Source organism: Panicum virgatum, chromosome 4N (assembly GCF_016808335.1).
Source record: "Panicum virgatum strain AP13 chromosome 4N, P.virgatum_v5, whole genome shotgun sequence".
Lineage (NCBI taxonomy): Eukaryota > Viridiplantae > Streptophyta > Magnoliopsida > Poales > Poaceae > Panicum > Panicum virgatum.
In genome coordinates, this window is record NC_053148.1 from 33,986,323 (window position 1) to 34,004,543 (window position 18,221).

General features: G+C 41.5%; 2 protein-coding genes across 2 annotated transcripts; both read left to right on the plus strand.

Annotated features, from left to right (window-relative positions):
- Positions 1-4,479: 4,479 nt before the first annotated feature.
- On the plus strand, positions 4,480-14,613 carry LOC120669344 (homeodomain-interacting protein kinase 2-like). Its single transcript, XM_039949114.1, has 10 exons — positions 4,480-4,674; positions 5,155-5,209; positions 5,845-5,861; positions 5,944-6,528; positions 7,288-7,519; positions 13,105-13,274; positions 13,356-13,623; positions 14,068-14,311; positions 14,418-14,520; positions 14,602-14,613. The coding sequence occupies exons 1-10, from the start codon at positions 4,480-4,482 to the stop codon at positions 14,611-14,613; spliced, it is 1,881 nt and encodes a 626-aa protein (XP_039805048.1).
- Positions 14,614-15,005: 392 nt separating this feature from the next.
- Positions 15,006-16,016, plus strand: LOC120669346 (putative serine/threonine-protein kinase-like protein CCR3). Its single transcript, XM_039949115.1, has one exon. It carries the CDS (start codon positions 15,006-15,008, stop codon positions 16,014-16,016), a length of 1,011 nt encoding a protein of 336 aa, XP_039805049.1.
- The last annotated feature ends 2,205 nt before the right edge of the window (positions 16,017-18,221 follow it).

Here is an 18,221-nt window from a genome sequence, read left to right on the forward strand (position 1 = left end):
ATTGATATGGCAGTAGACACTATGCTATGACCGGTTTGATCCCATTATCACAGTGCGCTGAAAATCACACTTCACAAGCACAATCACATGCTGCAGGTTTTTCAAGGCAGTCGAGGAGGCCGAGAGCAGAGGGTTTGCAGCTGCCCGTGTTCTTGAAACAGACTGACCTAAAAATTCAATTCTTTGGTAGGTCGTAATGTGTAATTGCACACCGGCAGAATGGATGGATTCTTTTTTCACGTGCTCGGTGGATTTGGATTTTCTCATGCTAGGATTCTTTCACTTTTGTGCTTGCAGTGCACACGAGCCTCGACGAGTACGTGGTGAACTGGTTTGGGCTAGATCAGTCATCTGACATCCAGACACTGACCATTCGGCCAAGGTACCCTCTACTCACTCTTGTACAGTTGCGGTGTAGTTTGGTGTTGCCATTGAGATACATACAGATACACACTTGATATCACAACATATAAACTTAATATAAGTTGTATTCGTTTCTTAAGTTTGTGAATTGCAAGGCTAAGAAATCTTGTAGCATCAGTGAGATGTGTTTCTATTTGTGGTAGACTTTTGCTCCAGCTAGATCACCAATTTCAATGTATGATGTTTGTTGATCTGGTATTTTAGTTATGAACCCGTAGCATAATAGGTTGACCTGGTGACTTTGATTGTGAACCCAAGAAATTCAGACGGGTGCCAGGTAGTGTTTTCCTAACCGTGGGTGTAATCATTGCAGAAACGTGATTGGTCGGTGCTGAGTATAGACAATGGCACAGTAAGGAAGAACTCCCTTTGCTGATATATCAAACGCTATTGGTCCAGGTGAATCGTATTTCTATGATTGTGTTTTCCATGCTCTGTGCAATGTCATTGTCCCGTGACTTATGGTTCCTCTTGCAGGTACTAAAGATGCTTCCAATACGACTCCAGTTTCCCTAGACCAAATAGAACGTAAGAGGCAACGAGAAAGGGAGCGGTATGCTGGGATGTCTGCTGAACTAAAAGAGGAAAAGAATAAGAAGCGTCGAGATGCACGTTTGATGAAGAAAAACCTACAAGCCCAGTTTAATGAAAACAAGCATCCAGGCGTACAAGATGAAATATTGGCAGCAGGTCTCCCTTCATGCATCGATCTATTATGCAATCCTTTATATGTCAGTCACTGATTCATTAATTAGAGATTTATTGCATACATAAGCCAATTACATACAATCTGAATGTGTAGAAACAAATGCAATGTTTCCATCAACGACTGATGAAACTGCTGATTGGCTCCATCACAATGACTCATATGCCAAGGAATTCAACCGATCGATAGATATGCCACGTAGTGTTTTGTTTGTTTGAGTAATTATGAGGGAAATGTGTTGTGACAGTCATTTGGGGTCCTGTTGCAATTATATAGGGTTCATATGCTGGTCGTTTGTGTACATGCAGAAGGGAATCGATGCACTGCCACACTTGGAGACATGACAGTCAATACTACCGGCGCGAGTCGTATTTCAGGTGCATTTGCTATAACATGTCCAGATGCTGATATGATACAAGTTGATCACCTTTTTATGAATTTAATGATTTTTTCCAGGTATAGATGTCTACCAGGGCAAAGATGATAGCATTCCCAACAAGGACGATGCGACAGGTGCGTGATATTTATAGCTTGTTAGTGTTATACTTGTTATGGACGACCATAAGCATGTATTGAAGTCAAGTATAATTACTTTTTATAGTTGACGCCCATAGTACAGAACAACATTGGTATAGTTATATTTAGATTTTATTGTTTACTATGCAACCTATGTTGGTGTGATAATTATATATTAGATTTGTATGCATTTTGTTGTGGTAGGTTCTCAAACTGTAACAGGTGAAACTCATCAAGTCTATCCCAAGGAACGCCGGCGTGAGAGGCCTAGAGCCCAGAGGGAGGCAATGACTGCCGAGAAGAGGGAACTAATTAATAAGCGTCGTCGAGACGCATATCATGCAAAAAAGGTGAATAGACCCAAGTTGACTACAGAACAGAAGAAGGCTAATATTAAGGGGTCGAAAAGAGAATATAAACGTAGACTGAAAGAATTCAGAGCCAACAACTTACACCCCGATTCTATAGCTATGGCAAACCCTCAATTCGTGCCCAAACTTATAATTCCAACCCCCATAGAACTTCTGACAAGTCAGAGTGAGTTGGTTATTCCGGAATTCAGCGGATCACCTGTTTACATCCCATCGATAGTCGAACAAACACCAGACGTTCAGGGCATGGAGTCCGGGGTTGGACGCTGTCTACCTAGGCGGCGTGTGGTTGGTGTTGAGAGAAATGCACTCCGAAATCAAAGAAATCCGGAGTTCCATGCAACCATTGGCAAAAATCGCAGTTGTACGTATGATGCAGATAGGTGTGGTGATCAGCTTAATTACTAGCCAACAACAAAGGTTAAATTTATATACAATAACTGTTATGTTAAATCATTAAATTTAATATGAGTACTGATTTTTCTTTCAGAAGAACAACCCGGCCACCAGGATTACATGGAGCCGGTTAAGACTCAAGAACATGAAGAAATCAATATTGGTAAAATGAAAAAAAAACTAAGGAAAACTATTGCTACTCCCTCTAATTGTGTTGACCAAATAAACTAAGCTTTCTCTCCAAGTGGATCTGCTCCTAAGGCCAGTAGCTGGATGGCATCACAGTCACAGCAAATCTGCACCAATCCTGCTGGTAATAAAGACCATCTTAATATCATGTACTCATCACTAAGTTGACAAAGTGATCGTACTTTTAACTTTGATTTCACAGTTTAGGTGGCGCGCAACTGCAAAATGAACCTGAGTTGCAGACACAATCTCCTATGGTCGAGGATGGTATTCTCCTTACATTTCATTAACGACTTTAGTCAATTTGATTTCACATTCTTCTCAACTTAGTGATCGTAGTATTGAAATAGATGGGGATGAGGATGTTATTTTCAAGGAGGAGGATGAAGAAGATGAGGGTTACCTTTTCGTTGGACAAGGTATTGGCAAACTACAAGTCTTGCTATTGGGAAAACACTGTTAACTTCTACTAGAATGGAATGTTAATGGCATTTAATATATGTACAGATGGTGACTCCGATGACGATGCCGATGTTACTTCATGTGGAGATGGTGCCGATGTGTCAGATGTAATTGATCCATTTGGCAAAGTGTTTGAAAACATACCATCTGAGACGCATATGCTTGAGCTGGTTGCTAATTGCGAACATTGCAACACAAAGAAATTTCAGTTCGAGCCCCCTGGGTTTTGTTGCCGCAGTGGGAAGATACATCTATCAACCCTTGACACACCACCTGAACTCATGAGGCTCTGGTCAAGCTCAGATGCTGATGCTAGACACTTTCGTTCAAACATTAGATTCTTTAATGGTCATTTCTCATTCACATCCCTTTACTGCCACCTAGATCATATGACAACCAGCAAGCGAAATGGGGGAGTTTATACATTCTGTGCACATGGGCAGATATACCACAATGTTCGGTCATTTGGTAAGGAAGAAGGCACCGAACCTAGACACCTTGAATTATACTTCTATGATGATGATCCTTCTCTTGAGCACCGATACCGTAGGTGTCATGAACAATGCTTGACAAAGGATATGGAGGTTATAGAAAGATTAGTTGAGATACTAAAAGGCAACTCTGAACAGCTGAGGTCTATGGGTCACGTTGAAGATGTAGAGGACTACCATGTTGCATTGAATCTGGACCAACAATTGGATCAGAGGACATATAATGCGCCTCTCACATCAGAGGTTGCTGCTGTTTGGATTGAGGGGAGTGAACTCCTAGGTCAGTTCAAACATAGTGTTCTCCTGCAGGGGAAGGATAGGTCTATGCACGGGATTCGATCATACCATGCGTGTTATGATACATTATCATATCCACTTTTCTTCCCCAGAGGGGAGCTCGGTTGGCATAGTTGCATTCCGAAGGTTGGCGTGACTATGCAAGAAGTCAAGCCTGCCCGTGCATATCGAAAGGGTCACGCTGAAAGTGAAGGCGGTGATGGTGAAGGTATAGTTCGTGGATTATAATTAAAAAATCATAGTTTTTATTAAACACTACTTCTTGTACTATATTTCATTGTGCTAATAGTAGCTTCGCAAATATGTAGGTGGGCCCGGCAATTTATGTGTATCAGTACATGACTATTACTGCTACAGATTTCAGATGCATCCTAGTATATTTAACCCAGTATTTTTTGGTAAACGACTATTCCAACAATTTGCAGTGGACACATACATGAAGATATAAAGTTTAAGCTTAGATTACATCAGGAATAATCAGCAGGAGTTGAGGGCTGATTTATACCAAGGTCTCGTTGATAGTTTGAATGCAGGAGAGGGTCGAGCGGATTCCGTTGGGAAACAAACAGTGCTGTCCACAACATTCATCGGAGGTCCTCGAGACATGAGGTGTCGGTACATGGATGCCATGGCATTGGTGCGAAAGTATGGGAAACCAGATATGTTCCTCACAATGACGTGCAACCCTAATTGGGATGAGATCAAACAGGACCTTTTGCCTGGCCAAATTGCACAGGACCACCCTGATCTCGTAACTAGGGTTTTCAGAGCAAAACTTGAGGAGCTGAAGAAGAAATTGATGGAGAATAACATCCTTGGTAAGGTTCGGGCTTATGTATATGTTGTGGAGTTTCAAAAGAGGGGGTTGCCACATGTTCACTTCTTGCTAATCATGAAACAGAAGTACAAGCTTACGTGTCCTGAGCAATATGATCTTCTTATCTCAGCAGAACTTGCAAACAAGAAAAATTTTCCAGAGTTATACAAGATGGTCACCAAGCACATGATGCATGGACCGTGCGGGGTGCTAAACCCGTTTTGTCCTTGCACTAAGGGACGCACATCTTGCAAGAATCACTATCCACGGACTTTCTGCGAGTCCACATCTCAAGGAAAGAACTCTTACCCCGTATATAGGCGGCATAATGATGGACGTAAGGAAATTGTTAGAGGTCATGAGCTGGACAATAGATGGGTAGTCCCACACAACCCTTATCTGCTACGCACGTTCAATTGTCATATTAATGTTGAAGCTTGTGGGAGCATTAAATCAGTTAAATACTTATTCAAATACATTTATAAGGGTCATGATCGGGCATCTGTTGCTGTTAGAGAAGGTGATAATGCTGATGGCAATGGTAATGTCGATGAGATAAAGCAGTTTAGGGATGCTCGGTGGGTGACACCTCCAGAAGCAACGTGGAGGATATATGGTTTCGACCTAAGCCAAAACCACCCACCTGTGAAACAATTGCAGCTTCATCTACCTGATATGCATATGGTGTCATTCCATCAGTGTTCTAATATACGAAATATAGTAAATCATCCTGGTGTGGAAGAGTCAATGCTCACAGCATATTTTGCTAAAAATAGGGTCGATGGATTTGCACGTGGGATATTGTATCATGATTTTCCGGAATTCTATACTTGGCACCCCAATGGTAAATTTTGGAAGCGAAGGGTATATGAGGGATGCAAGCAAGTTGGTAGAATCGTCTCCGCACACCCGGCCGAGGGGGAACGCTATTATCTCCACATTTTACTTAACCATGTTGCTGGAGCTACCTCATTCGACCATCTTAAAATGGTTGATGGCGTCGTGCAAGCTACATTCCGCGAGGCAGCCGAAAGAAGAGGTCTAATTGAAGAAGATAATACATTAGATGAGTGCCTTACGGAAGCTTCTACGTTCCAAATGCCTTCTTCACTACGAAGGCTTTTTGCAACTATTTTGGTATTTTGTGAACCAAGTGATGTGTTTGCACTTTGGCAGAAACACTTGGATGCATTGTCAGAGGACTATCGATGAAATAGTCCATCACCCGATATAGCCACACAAATGGTACTTATTGATATTAGAAATATGTTGCAGTCAATGGGGAAGGACATTAAAACATTTCCTCTTCCAGAGATTGATGAGATGTATGATGATTCTAATGGTATTCCTCGTGAAATATTTGAGGAGGCAAGCGTCGAGGTGGATATCAATGATGTGTCATTGGTCAACTCCCTTAACTCAGAACAAATGGGCGCCTACGAGGAGATCATGGCAACTATTGATTCCAATAAAGGCAGAATCTTTTTTGTGGATGGTCCTAGCGGCATCGGAAAGACTTCCCTATACAGATCTCTTCTAGCGACACAACGAAGTCAGAACAAGCTTGCCGTGGCAACAACTACATCAGGTGTTGCAGCATCAATAATGCCTGGTGGGAGAACTGCCCACTCACGTTTCAAGATACCCCTTACCATTGAGAATGGAAGTTTTTGTAGTTTCACGAAACAGAGTGGTACTGCGAAGCTGCTCCGTCAAGCATCTCTTATTATTTGGGATGAGACTTCTATGACGAAGAGGCAAGTTGTTGAAGCACTAGACAACAATGTACGTGATATAATGGATCGGCCTCAGCTGCCATTTGGGGCTAAGACAGTTGTGTTCGGAGGAGACTTTAGGCAGGTACTACTTGTTGTTAGAAGGGGGTCGAGGGCTCAAATTGTCGATGCTTCGCTACGGAGATCGTACCTATGGGATTCCATGCGACATCTTAAGCTGGTTCGCAATATGAGAGCACAAAGTGACCCTTGGTTCGCGGATTATTTATTGCGCATTGGTGGTGGAACGGAAGAGGTTAATTCCGACGGTGAGGTCAAACTACCGGATGAGATTTGTGTCCTGTATTCTGGGAAGGCAAGTGACCTCGATACACTAATTAATAGCATATACCCAAATCTCAATGAGAACATGTTAAATAAAGACTACATCACTTCGAGAGCCATATTATCTACCAGGAATGATTGGGTCGATAAGATTAATATGAAGATGATAGGTACTTTCCAAGGTGGTGAGATGGAGTACCATAGTTTTGATGCAGCAGTGGATGATCCTTGTAACTATTATCCAGCTGAGTTTCTTAATACTCTGATGCCAAACGGACTCCCGCCTCACGTGCTAAAACTCAAGGTTGGCTGTCCTGTCATATTGCTTAGGAATATAGATCCTGCTAATGGTCTATGTAACAGTACCAGACTGGTTATACTAGGTTTCCAAAGAAATACAATCAATGCAGAAATTGTGTTAGGTCAACATACTGGGAAACGTGTTTTCCTCCCTCGGATACCCTTATGCTCGTCCGACGATGAGATGTTCCCCTTCCAATTTAAAAGGAAGCAGTTCCCAATCAGATTGAGTTTTGCCATGACGGTCAACAAATCACAGGGTCAAACAATCCCAAATGTTGGTGTGTACCTTCCTGAGCCGGTATTCTCTCATGGCCAGTTATATGTTGCGAAATCTAGAGCCACTTCGAGGAAGAACATTAAGATTCTCGCGAAACCGCCTAATGCTATTGAGGAAGATGATGAACCTAAAAAAAGCAAGAAGAAGGGTAACAAGAATGGGAAGGAGAAAACAAAAAAGAATGAGAAGAAAAATGTCCCGACTGGGAATGGCACGTTCACGAAAAATATTGTATATAAAGAGATTCTTACACCATAGCTTGAGGTCATGATAGTTCTAATTATTTGTTTTTTTCATATTCTAAGATTTTTGTATAATCAATGTACCAAATTTAATAATATATGCCATAATGACTTATTCCTGGTGTGGTGAGTGATCACGTACTGAGCTACAATGTTTTTTCTGTATTATATGGTTCCAGCTACTTCAATTTGTTTGATATACTTGTAGAGGTCATCAGTTTAATTGGATTGCATTTTTATGATGTGTAATTATACCTGGGTTCTTTTTGTGATGAAAAACAATACATAACTGTGACAATTATTCAGTTTAATAGAATGACATTTATATGATCTGTAATTATATACCTGGTTGTTTGATTTATTTTACTTGTGATAGTCAATGGTTTGAGCTCATGTCTTTTTAGTTAGCATTGCTCTGCTATGCTCAATATCTCGAGTAGTGATAATGCGTGCGTGCATGCATTTATTTGTGCTTAGCACTTCCATCAATCCTTTTATTTGTTTCAGTTTGACATTCTTATTTTAGTTCTACACTAAAACTTTTCCTACTGGCCTTTCTTTGTATCACCAGATTTTTCAAGTTGTGCTTATTTTCTTTTCTTGGCTTCTACAGTTTCCGTCAACCCAACATGCACCATGCAGTGGAGGTTCGCCTTGGATTGTCCATGGGACCAATTTGCCCTAGAGTGGATTGATCCATCCATAGGACCGATGAGGCTTGTATCTGTTCAGTGTTCAGTGCCATGCCATGTTTCAGTCAACACCAAATTTAATGTTATCATTTTTGAATTACATTTGATGGTTCGTCTGCCTACACGTGCTGCAGCTTGTTGACAGAATTTAAGCTTTGATGGTGCGGCTCCACCCAAATTTAACAAAAAAAAATTCCACTGATGGTGTCGATTCAGTTCAGCGAAGCAACATTTATTTGAATTCTTGTCAATTCTTGCCAACTCAGTTGGACGGCGAGCAACATTTCTTTGCATTATTGTACTGTTGCAAACAAACTATATTGAATACTAAGGTGCCATCTATATATTTGAGGGTGTGTTTTCTTTTATATCACCCATAGCAACGCTATATATTGGAAGCTAATTTACCAACATGTATTAGTGAATCTCGATAATAAGTTCATATGTGCACGCTGATACTACGCTATTGAAATCTGTAATTAAGTGTGAATGTATTTTTCTTTATCAATGGCAAGTGGTATAGAACAAACATATCTAAATTAATATATAGATATTACTCAAAATATAACTTTCGGGGGTCTATCATATATGTGATGATTACTTATGATCTATATTGTTCATAGGACGGCCGTACTATGCGGAAAAACTTCATCATCAATGTGTTGGTGTCAGAATTGAATGCTTACCGGAAAGTACTTCTGCAGACATAAAAAAATTATCTTAGTCATCATAGGTAGGGATATAAAATAGTTAGAATCCCTTATACATTTTCTTGCATATTTAGTTGGCCTTGGACATCAATATGTTACCTTTTTGCGAGACCAAATTTGTACTTGAATGGATACATAAGTGTGGATGACGTGTAATGACTTTCTTATATTGAATATTTATGTGCGATCTATTTGCGCTTTTCATCTTTTATCACCCGTAGCAACGCACGGACACGATCCTATCAAATACTAGAAATATGAAAAAAAATAGATTCGAATAACTGACAAGTAGAATGCCAATAAACAGGTTATATTTGTAGAAAAATATTGACACCAATTCCACATTTTTTTTATTTTAAAAATTGGTTTATTTAAACTTGAATATTTTTTTTATTTTCTCCGAATGAAAAAACGCGTTTCAAATCATTCAAGAGGCCAAACTTTCTCAGTTTTAAACAATTGGATAGTCCTCATTATTCAGTTTTATAATTGAAAGTTGAAAATCAGACTTTTGTGATACTTCGAGAGTGTAAACTGAATATTTTCCTACTTTTTACTATCCTACCATACAATATGTCAATCACTTAATGCCGAAATTAGGTTTAGTTGTTCCAGGGGTTTTAGGTCTGATTACGGCCTATGTCTTCTGCTGTATAGAGTTAGCCTTACGGTGTATTAGCCGAGTTCTGAAATTTGTGTTGTCTATGTTTGTATTTTGCCATTCTTTCTATTTTTTTAAGGTCTTGTACTTTATGATGTGCATGCAACTGTAATTATGAACGTTTGCTGCCCGGTTGACTTTCCCACGAAAATGGCGAATTGAAGAACATAAGTAAGAACAAAGAAGAATGCAACAGTGAATTACATACGACTGATTAACTCCCAAGTTGGAGGTCTTACAAGATGGCGAACTATTCTTAATAGATCAATCTAAGCAAAAAATAAATTTGAATATAAAAACTTAGGATCGGCCAAAAAACTTAGATGCGTGCTAATAGACTCAAACACGATGCAAGACCCAACGGTCCAAAAGAAAGAGGCGCAGGCGCGCAGCATCATTTTGTACATACGCTCGTTTCGATGAGCCCTGTTGATTTGGACCTAACACTATAAAAAACGATTTTTTGGGTACTGAGTATAACACCATTTGTAGGAGCGCACCCCGTTCCTACTTTTCGCACCTACAAATAGCTGTTTGCAAGAGAGGGTAACATACCCATATTTCAAAGAGCAGGTCACACCGTCACCCGTCTCTAGAAATTGATATGTAGGGGCAGGTCATGGCCTGGTCTGCCCTACAAATCAATTTTCAAAAAATAAGAAAATAAAAAAAAATTGAAAACAACAAAATAAAATAGAAAAAACTCCATCCCCGGCCCCTCTACTATAGAGGTACAACTTTTTTGGATGAAATATGCATACTTTCAATAACCGGAATAGAACCGCTTACCTCAAGCCTCACGTGTACCCTTCTCTCTACCACGCTACACAATCACTTGTGATTCTAAGAGATATTGTATTCTTTTATATTAACTCCGAAATCGGTTTGTAGGAGTAGGTGACACCATCACCAGCTCTAAGAAATCCATTTCCAGGGGCAAGTGACGCCACCAACCGTCCCTGAAAGTATTTTTCTGTTTATTCCAAAATTTATTTAAATATTTAAATATAGAAAAATAAATAAAAAAGTGAAACTTCTACCTTATAGTTATTATGAACTATAGACACACAAAAAATATGCCAAGTATATTTCAGTGTATATAATTGATAAGATTATGCAGACCTCAAAGTATGACTTGAGTTGCATGAGATACTTTACAGTTATAGCCATATTTACCGTACAACTATTAAATGATCTTGTAATTTTAAAAGGTCTTAAATGAATAATGCATAAACTATAAAATTTTAGATCCCGCCACTGCAACTTTTACATGAAACTATTCTACATCCGAGGTTGTTTGAAAAATATTAAAATTCTAGATTTTGAAAATAGATAACTTATAATAAATTTTTGGACTATTATATGATCTTAAATAAAAAAGATATCAGATACAAATTTTAGGTCTCGTCAATCTCTACAAGTTTGATATAGAGTTTGACTTCATCAGAGCTCATATAAAAAGGTTATGACTCTATTTGTGTGGGACCATTCATAGGAGCAGGTCATGCCATCATCCGTCTCTAAAAATTATTTTTAGTAGCGGGTCATATCATTACCCGCCCCTAGAAATGGCCACTATTACTGCTCTGAACTCCATGAACTCAATTCATATATTGCGGGCCTTTAACTTGGCTTGGATGACTTTACTGGTCTTCTTCTCCTCTATATCTCTCTCCAAATACTTTCTGGTTCTCTGCACTGATCCAAAATTGGATTTCCTCTGCTTGCTAGATTGATAAGCCAGAGAGGTAGTCGGGAATTGGTAGTGAGGGTCGAAATCATCTGCTTGTAAATTATTTTTGTAAAAAAAAGTAGTACTCGTCCCAAATTACCATTAGGTAGCCTACATTACTTAGTTGTCGTGTTCGAACTCTAGCTATCGGTCCATTTATATATCCATACGATGAGTGTTATAAGTATCCAAATAAGTGATGTTCTCGATAAGAAGACCTAGTTGACATTTGTGTATGGGGAGACTTTGGCTTTTGATCTGTGAGCGCACATAGAGACAGACAGAAACATCGGCGTGCGCTCAGAGATCGAAAGCAGTGAAGTTAATCCGGAAAATTCTCCGCTGCTTTCTGTCTCTGCGTGCGCTCACAGAATAGCTGTATTGTGCAACACCAGTATTTTGTCTTGCATTATTGACACCGTGCAACACTAGTATTTGTCTTACTTTGATTGGTTGTATTGTGCCGCTTCGTTATCTTTTTTAAGCCAACTTGTATAGTTCACTAATTGTTTCCCATCACTTTCAATCGATGTACATAACGAAATATGTTATTCTTTGTCTAGAAAAGGATAAAATATGTTACGCCTTTGCTGCCATTGGAAGCCACAGAATGAGAACAACACTATTTAATTCTTCAGTAATATGTGGTCAACGGCATCGTGGTCAACTGGCCAGCTAACAGTAATTCTGATGTTTTCCTATATATCCCCCCCCCCCCCCCCCCCTTCCTTGGTTCCTCCACGTCGGCGTCCTCTTTCTCACAAGACGTTTGGTGGAGGCCAGACCAATCATTGCTTTCCAGGAGCAGCATCATCTCTTGAAGCATACCTTCTTCTCCAGGTTAATTAGTTCTAATCTCTTCCGTGTTATATGAAAACTATCCGTTTTTTTTTCTCTGGGATGGTTTCTTACCATTGTAGCAGCTGACAGCATTCTTCCTGTTAAACTAATCTTCCTTGTACATGTCATCAAGTGCATATGCTCCCAAGTTTGTACTCTGCTGAGATCTAAACACTACTAAAAAAATGTTGATTAGTACCGGCTGGAAGCCAGCTTTAGTCCCGGTTTTCCAACCGGTACCACGAGACCGAGACTAAAAGTTTCGATCTTCATCACCAGGTCTTTAACCCGGTACTAAATGCTCTCCTTAGTACTGGTGGTAATACCATCCACTACTAAAGGGACTACTACGCTGATGCAACCTGGCAACCCCTTTGGTACGTGTTGGTCTTTCCAACCTGCACTAAAGGCTTTCCTCTTTTTTTCCAAATAATGTTTATTTTATTTATTTATTGCTTTATTCTTGCAGAATTTGTACTCGTACCCGTGATACGCTCTATTGTACGTCCATGTTCTAATTGATATGATCTTAGATAACATAGGTTAGTTTAGTGCTATGGTATACCCCTCATGGGTCTCTTATTCCTCTCATGGGTCATTTGTATATAAAAATTCGATTTTGTTCTTGCCATTTATTCCGATAAACAGTCCATTCATAGTAGTGAGAAGCATTTGTTTGTTCAAATACTTCTGGGCATTTTCCAATCAATCCATTGACAACTGTCATTCCTTGCCCTGGGTTCGTTCATCTATTGACAGAAGTAATTTTCTTCTGCTGTGTAGTCTTTTTTTCTTGTAAAATGGGGAGATCTTGCTTATTCACTAGTTATAATAACAACACAACTTATAAGAGCTTTATGCGCCCCGTGGAAGACAAAGAGATGTCCTCTACTATAATATGTGCTTGTTTTTTGTGTAGTCAGTTCATATTTCAAGGAAAAAATGGACGGCGAGTCTAAGAGATATGATAGCCTACTTGATTCAAATTCAGAACCATGCAGTATACCACTAGACTATTTGAGAAACATCACAAACAACTTCTCTGATGATCAATTACTTGGGGAAGGTGGTTTTGGTAAGGTATATAAGGTAATAATATACTTCTTTTCATCCTCTCGAGTATATATAATCAGACTCGCCAACATCTATAATACTAAGAGAATTTAACAGGGAGTGCTTCAAAGTGGAAAAATGATTGCTGTGAAGAAATTTAACCATCAGGCACAACTGGTAGTTGAGGAGAAGCAATTTGAGAATGAGGTTTATCATCTTATGAACCTTAAGCACCCAAATATAGTACGATTTGTAGGTTACTGTTATCAAACACAGCATGAATGTGTAGAGCACAATGGGAGACAGATTTTTGCCGAGACGCAACGAAACAGGTTGCTTTGCTTGGAGTATCTGCCAAAAGGGAGCCTAGATAGGCATCTTTCAGGTATGACAACTACGGCTTTCTCCGAATTTTCAGTAGTATATCTCGCTATAAAAAGACTCGACCCTGGGGAGACTCCTCCCAGGCTTTACAATAAGAAGTTGTGTGGTGCCTCGATCCGGGTCGGGGTGGCAGGTTAGTGCTCTAACCGGTGCACTACGAGAAACTTTGCAATATAGGATATCTCATTTTGTCTTCATGTAACTACCAGTCTACGAAGTGTTGAGAATTATACAGAGATGAGATGATATTGTTCTATTAATGAAATATAACACATTATATTATTCCTTTCATGACACTGAGCATGTGCAGAGATCTCTCTGCCGCCGCACTCAGCCTATGTGTGGAGGATTGTACAACATATTCATTCTTGAGATTATTAAACAGAATTGGTTATGAGGTTAGAAGTTTAAAAAGTAACTTAATAAGTCCAGTTTTTGGATGCAGATGGATCTTCTGGACATGATTGGAAAACACGCTATAAAATAATAAAGGGGATTTGCTGTGGTTTACGTTATCTTCACGAGGAGTGCCGATGCGAATTTAGTGCTTCCATAATTCATTTGGACCTCAAACCTGCAAACATATTGCTCGATGACAATATGGTGCCAAAAATTGCTGATTTTGGTCTGTCGAGACTCTTTGAAGATAACAAAACTCATACTATCGCTACTTTTGTTGCAGGAACAGAGTAAGTTCATGGTCCGTTGGCAACTCATTGCTTTTTAGAAATAGGGGAAATAAAGTTTCTTTGTTGTCCTTTTAATGACACATTGAACATTCATGTTGAAATGCAGTGGTTACATGGCACCTGAATATTTTATGTCACGTATAGTCACAACTAAGGCAGACATATACAGTTTGGGAGTTATAATCATGGAGATCATAACCGGGTCCAAAGTCAACATTTTCAGTTTCAGCTCTCGAACTTCCTGCATGCACTTCGTGAAACGTGTAAGAATCAATGAATTGTGTCTGCAGATTCATGCATGATCGGGCGCTTCAATGGGATGTGCCTTTGATCTTTAATTTTCCTAGTACCAAGCATTCAAGCTCTCTGTGTCCTAATTCTGCAGGTACTTGAAAGTTGGAGAAATAGGATGGAAGGACCACCGTCAGAAACAGATTGCAAACAAATACAAACTTGTCTGGAAATAGGTATAGACTGCATCAAATTTAACCGAGAAGAAAGGCCTACAATAACGGAAATTATCGGGAGGCTTGACAGATCGGAAAACACAAAGAGCTGGACGCGTCGGCTGCTGTCTTTCTGGAGTGACTTATTCTCGGAGGAAATATTGATGATGGGGGCTGTCTCGGGTGCTTCTGCCGTGGGCTTGGGCTCCATGGAACATGCATATGATTCCGGAGCGTCGCTTGCTACCATGAGTGCTGCGGCTTCCGGAACGTTGTGGGAGGACGACGACGACGACGACGACTCCGTCTCCGAGCAGGAGAGCGTGCAGTCATCGTTCAAATACCAACGCGCCGAGGAGTTCACCTTGGCGCAGCTGGAGGCGGCGACCAAGGGCTTCGCACTGGAGGCCAAGATCGGCGAGGGCAGCTTTGGCGCTCTGTACCACGGGAAGCTGCCCGACGGGCGCGAAGTGGCGATCAAGCGCGACGGGTCCGGACGGCGCGCCCGCTGGTTCCAGGAGAGCGCGCTGGAGCTGGCCTTCCGCTCCCACCTCGACCACAAGCACAAGCACCTCGTCGGCCTCGTCGGCTACTGCGAGGTGAACGAGGAGCTCCTCCTCCTCGTCTACGACTACGAGTACGCGCAGAACGGCGCTCTCTGCGACCACCTGCACCGCAAGGCGACAGCGACACCTGCTCCTGCGTCGCCGCCGTCCCCAGTCGTGTCATCGTGGAAGCTGCGCATCAAGATCCTGCTGGACGCGTCCCGCGGCATCGAGTACCTGCACTCCTTCCCCGGCCTGCCCAAAATCCATGGGGACGTCAAGTCGTCCAACATCCTGCTGGACGCCGGCTGGACGGCGCGCGTGTCGGATTTCGGGCTACCGCTGACGGATCCCGAGGAGCAGACGGCGGCGCACCTGACGAAGAAGACCGACGTGTACGGGTTTGGCTTGGTGATGCTGGAGGCGCTGACGGGCATCTTCAATGATGAGGCCGACGGCGGCGTGGTGGACTACGCTATCCCCAGCATCATCGCCGGGGAGCTCGGCAAGGTGCTCGATCCGCGCGCCCCGGAGCCGGCCGCGCACGAGGCGGAGGCCGTCGGGCTGGTGGCCTACACTGCGGTGCACTGCGTCTGCCTCGAGGGGAAGGACCGACCAGCGATGGCCGCCATCGTCGCCAGCCTCGAGACCGCGCTTTCGCTCTGCGAGGGCGACTCCGGCGGCGGCGGTTTCGGCAGCAGCGCCGGCCTCTAGGTCACGTCCATGGATCCGTGACTCTTCCGGGGGTGTTCAAATAATCAAAGTCGTTGCTCAATTCATCAGTTTTGGGCAATGTGTGTGGTTCTCTCGCAGAATTTGGTCATGGTGAGTGTAAATTAATTACTGTACTAGTAAGTCAATCCGTACTTGACATGTGTGAAATGCATGTGTAATCTTAGAGTGATCGCTATGTAAACTCTTACGGAATTCCTAAATTATACTTGAGTGTTTTCTCATCATGTCATCACTCATCAGTCGACAGTAGGTTTTTATTATTTGGCTATGTTTAGTTGGTGAACAATTTTGAGTTTTGGTACTGTAGCACTTTATTTGTTACTATTTTACAATTAATATTTAATTATAAACTAATTAAATTTAAAAAATTCATCTCGTCATTTATTGTTAAATTGTATAATTAGTTATTCTTTTTAACTGCATTTAGTACTCTATGTATTTATCCGTCGATCGTCCCTTTTGGGTTGTATTTATTTATTGTTTACATTTTCGTTTGAATGCAGCACAACCAATCGTCGATTGTTTTTTGCCCTGGTCATGTTGTTGTTTAGTCCGTGGGCTCTGCTGTTTTTATAGTTTCTTTTGTTGTTGCTGTTGCAGCCCGGCCATCATTCCATGCTCTATACAACTGCATTTCAACCAGCCCATATCTCCATCTATCGCGGCGTCTTCACCATGACACCCGAACACCTCTCACCTTCCACAGAAGAAATGAAGTACATTTTAGAATGGCACCCTAACGGGTGCAGTTATGAAAGGAATCGGGTACTCGTAGCCTAAGAAAGGTAGAGGGTGAATTAGACAAGCTAAAAATCTTAACCTCAAACTCCAACTATTTGCACATAAATTTAACTAAGACATACTATCTAGATGTGCAACTAGTGTTCAACTAGTGTAAAAACCCTCATCCCAAAAGAATTATGCACCCTATAGCCAATCCTATCAAGATTCTACACTATGAAAATAAAGACACACAAAGATTGTAATAAGTAAATGCAGAAGATTAAAGGAGGGATGAGAGAAAGCAAAATCTTTGACACGAGGATTTATCCCGTGGTTCGGTTAGCTACAAAGGCACACCTACATCCACGTTGTTGAAGCACTCATAAAGAGTATTGCTTCTCGGACACCAAGTCTCTTCCGTGAACACAATCACGGTCACCTTGGCCCCGGGTTCCACTAAGAAGCTTCACCAAGAAGGGTGGGGTCTCCACGTCCCCCGCACAAAGATGTCGTCGCCGCTCCACACCAAGCCAGAGGGTCGATGACGTTGCCGGCGAGCCACCAAGACTCCAAGAGGATACCACTATGTAACACCCGGTTTATAAAAGGACATAAACCGAGCAATCATATACGTGCCAGGATCAAGTCACACGTATATACAACAAAATGAACAGTATATCACAGCACATATCACGTAAAAAGACATAATAAAGCGAGCACGAAAGTTATTTTTTATATTAATGACAAAATGTCTGATACAGCGTAAGCGTAGAATACATATACAAAGAACTCTCGGAAGCAGGGCGCCACAGGGACGTCGACTGGGAGACGAATGCCTAGAAGTCCTCGTAGACCTGGTAGCACTGAGCGAACTCCCTCGCGTTGGCAGGAACTGAGCAGCAGTAGAGTATCCAAGAGGAAAAAATAGAGAAGAGGCAAGAGTGAGTACACAACTTGTACTCAACAAGTATAACACAAACTATGAGGCTCTAAGGTTGGCTGACTCAACTGTATTAGCTTTTAAGTGTTGGCAAAATTTTATTAAAGCTATTTACTACGAGTTGATGAATTACCATTAACCTAGTTACATAGTAATTAATCAAAATTAAACATGTTGCTACTGAGAACCAAACCGAAACCACCAAGGTAACCCCGAGAGGCACCTCCCTCGTCGGAAGGAGATAACCCCACTAATCAAAAGGAGGATCTGGGCCGCTCATGACCGTGAGCATGGCTAGTATACCAGTTTTACACTCAGCAGAGGTTACACATCTTTACCCACAAGTCGTGAGCTACGCTAGTTGTTCATCACACTTCCTTAGGTGAGACGACTAGCAAACTCACTACGAGGCCGTTACAAAGGACACGTTGGTAAGGTGTAACCGCTAAGGAATTAGGCTCCGCAACAATGGTAACCACCTCGAGGGGTACGCAGACCAAGCCTCGTAGCCTGGCCAGCAT

What these genes read in the sequence shown, in the direction of transcription:
- LOC120669344 (XM_039949114.1), top strand. Translation starts at nt 4,480, where the DNA reads ATGGCATTGGTGCGAAAGTATGGGAAACCAGATATGTTCCTCACAATG. An exon ending in CCTAGATAGGCATCTTTCAG is followed by an intron (nt 13,624 to 14,067) that starts GTATGACAACTA and finishes TTTTGGATGCAG; the next exon opens with ATGGATCTTCTGGACATGAT. An exon ending in ACTTTTGTTGCAGGAACAGA is followed by an intron (nt 14,312 to 14,417) that starts GTAAGTTCATGG and finishes GTTGAAATGCAG; the next exon opens with TGGTTACATGGCACCTGAAT.
- LOC120669346 (XM_039949115.1), top strand. Translation starts at nt 15,006, where the DNA reads ATGAGTGCTGCGGCTTCCGGAACGTTGTGGGAGGACGACGACGACGAC.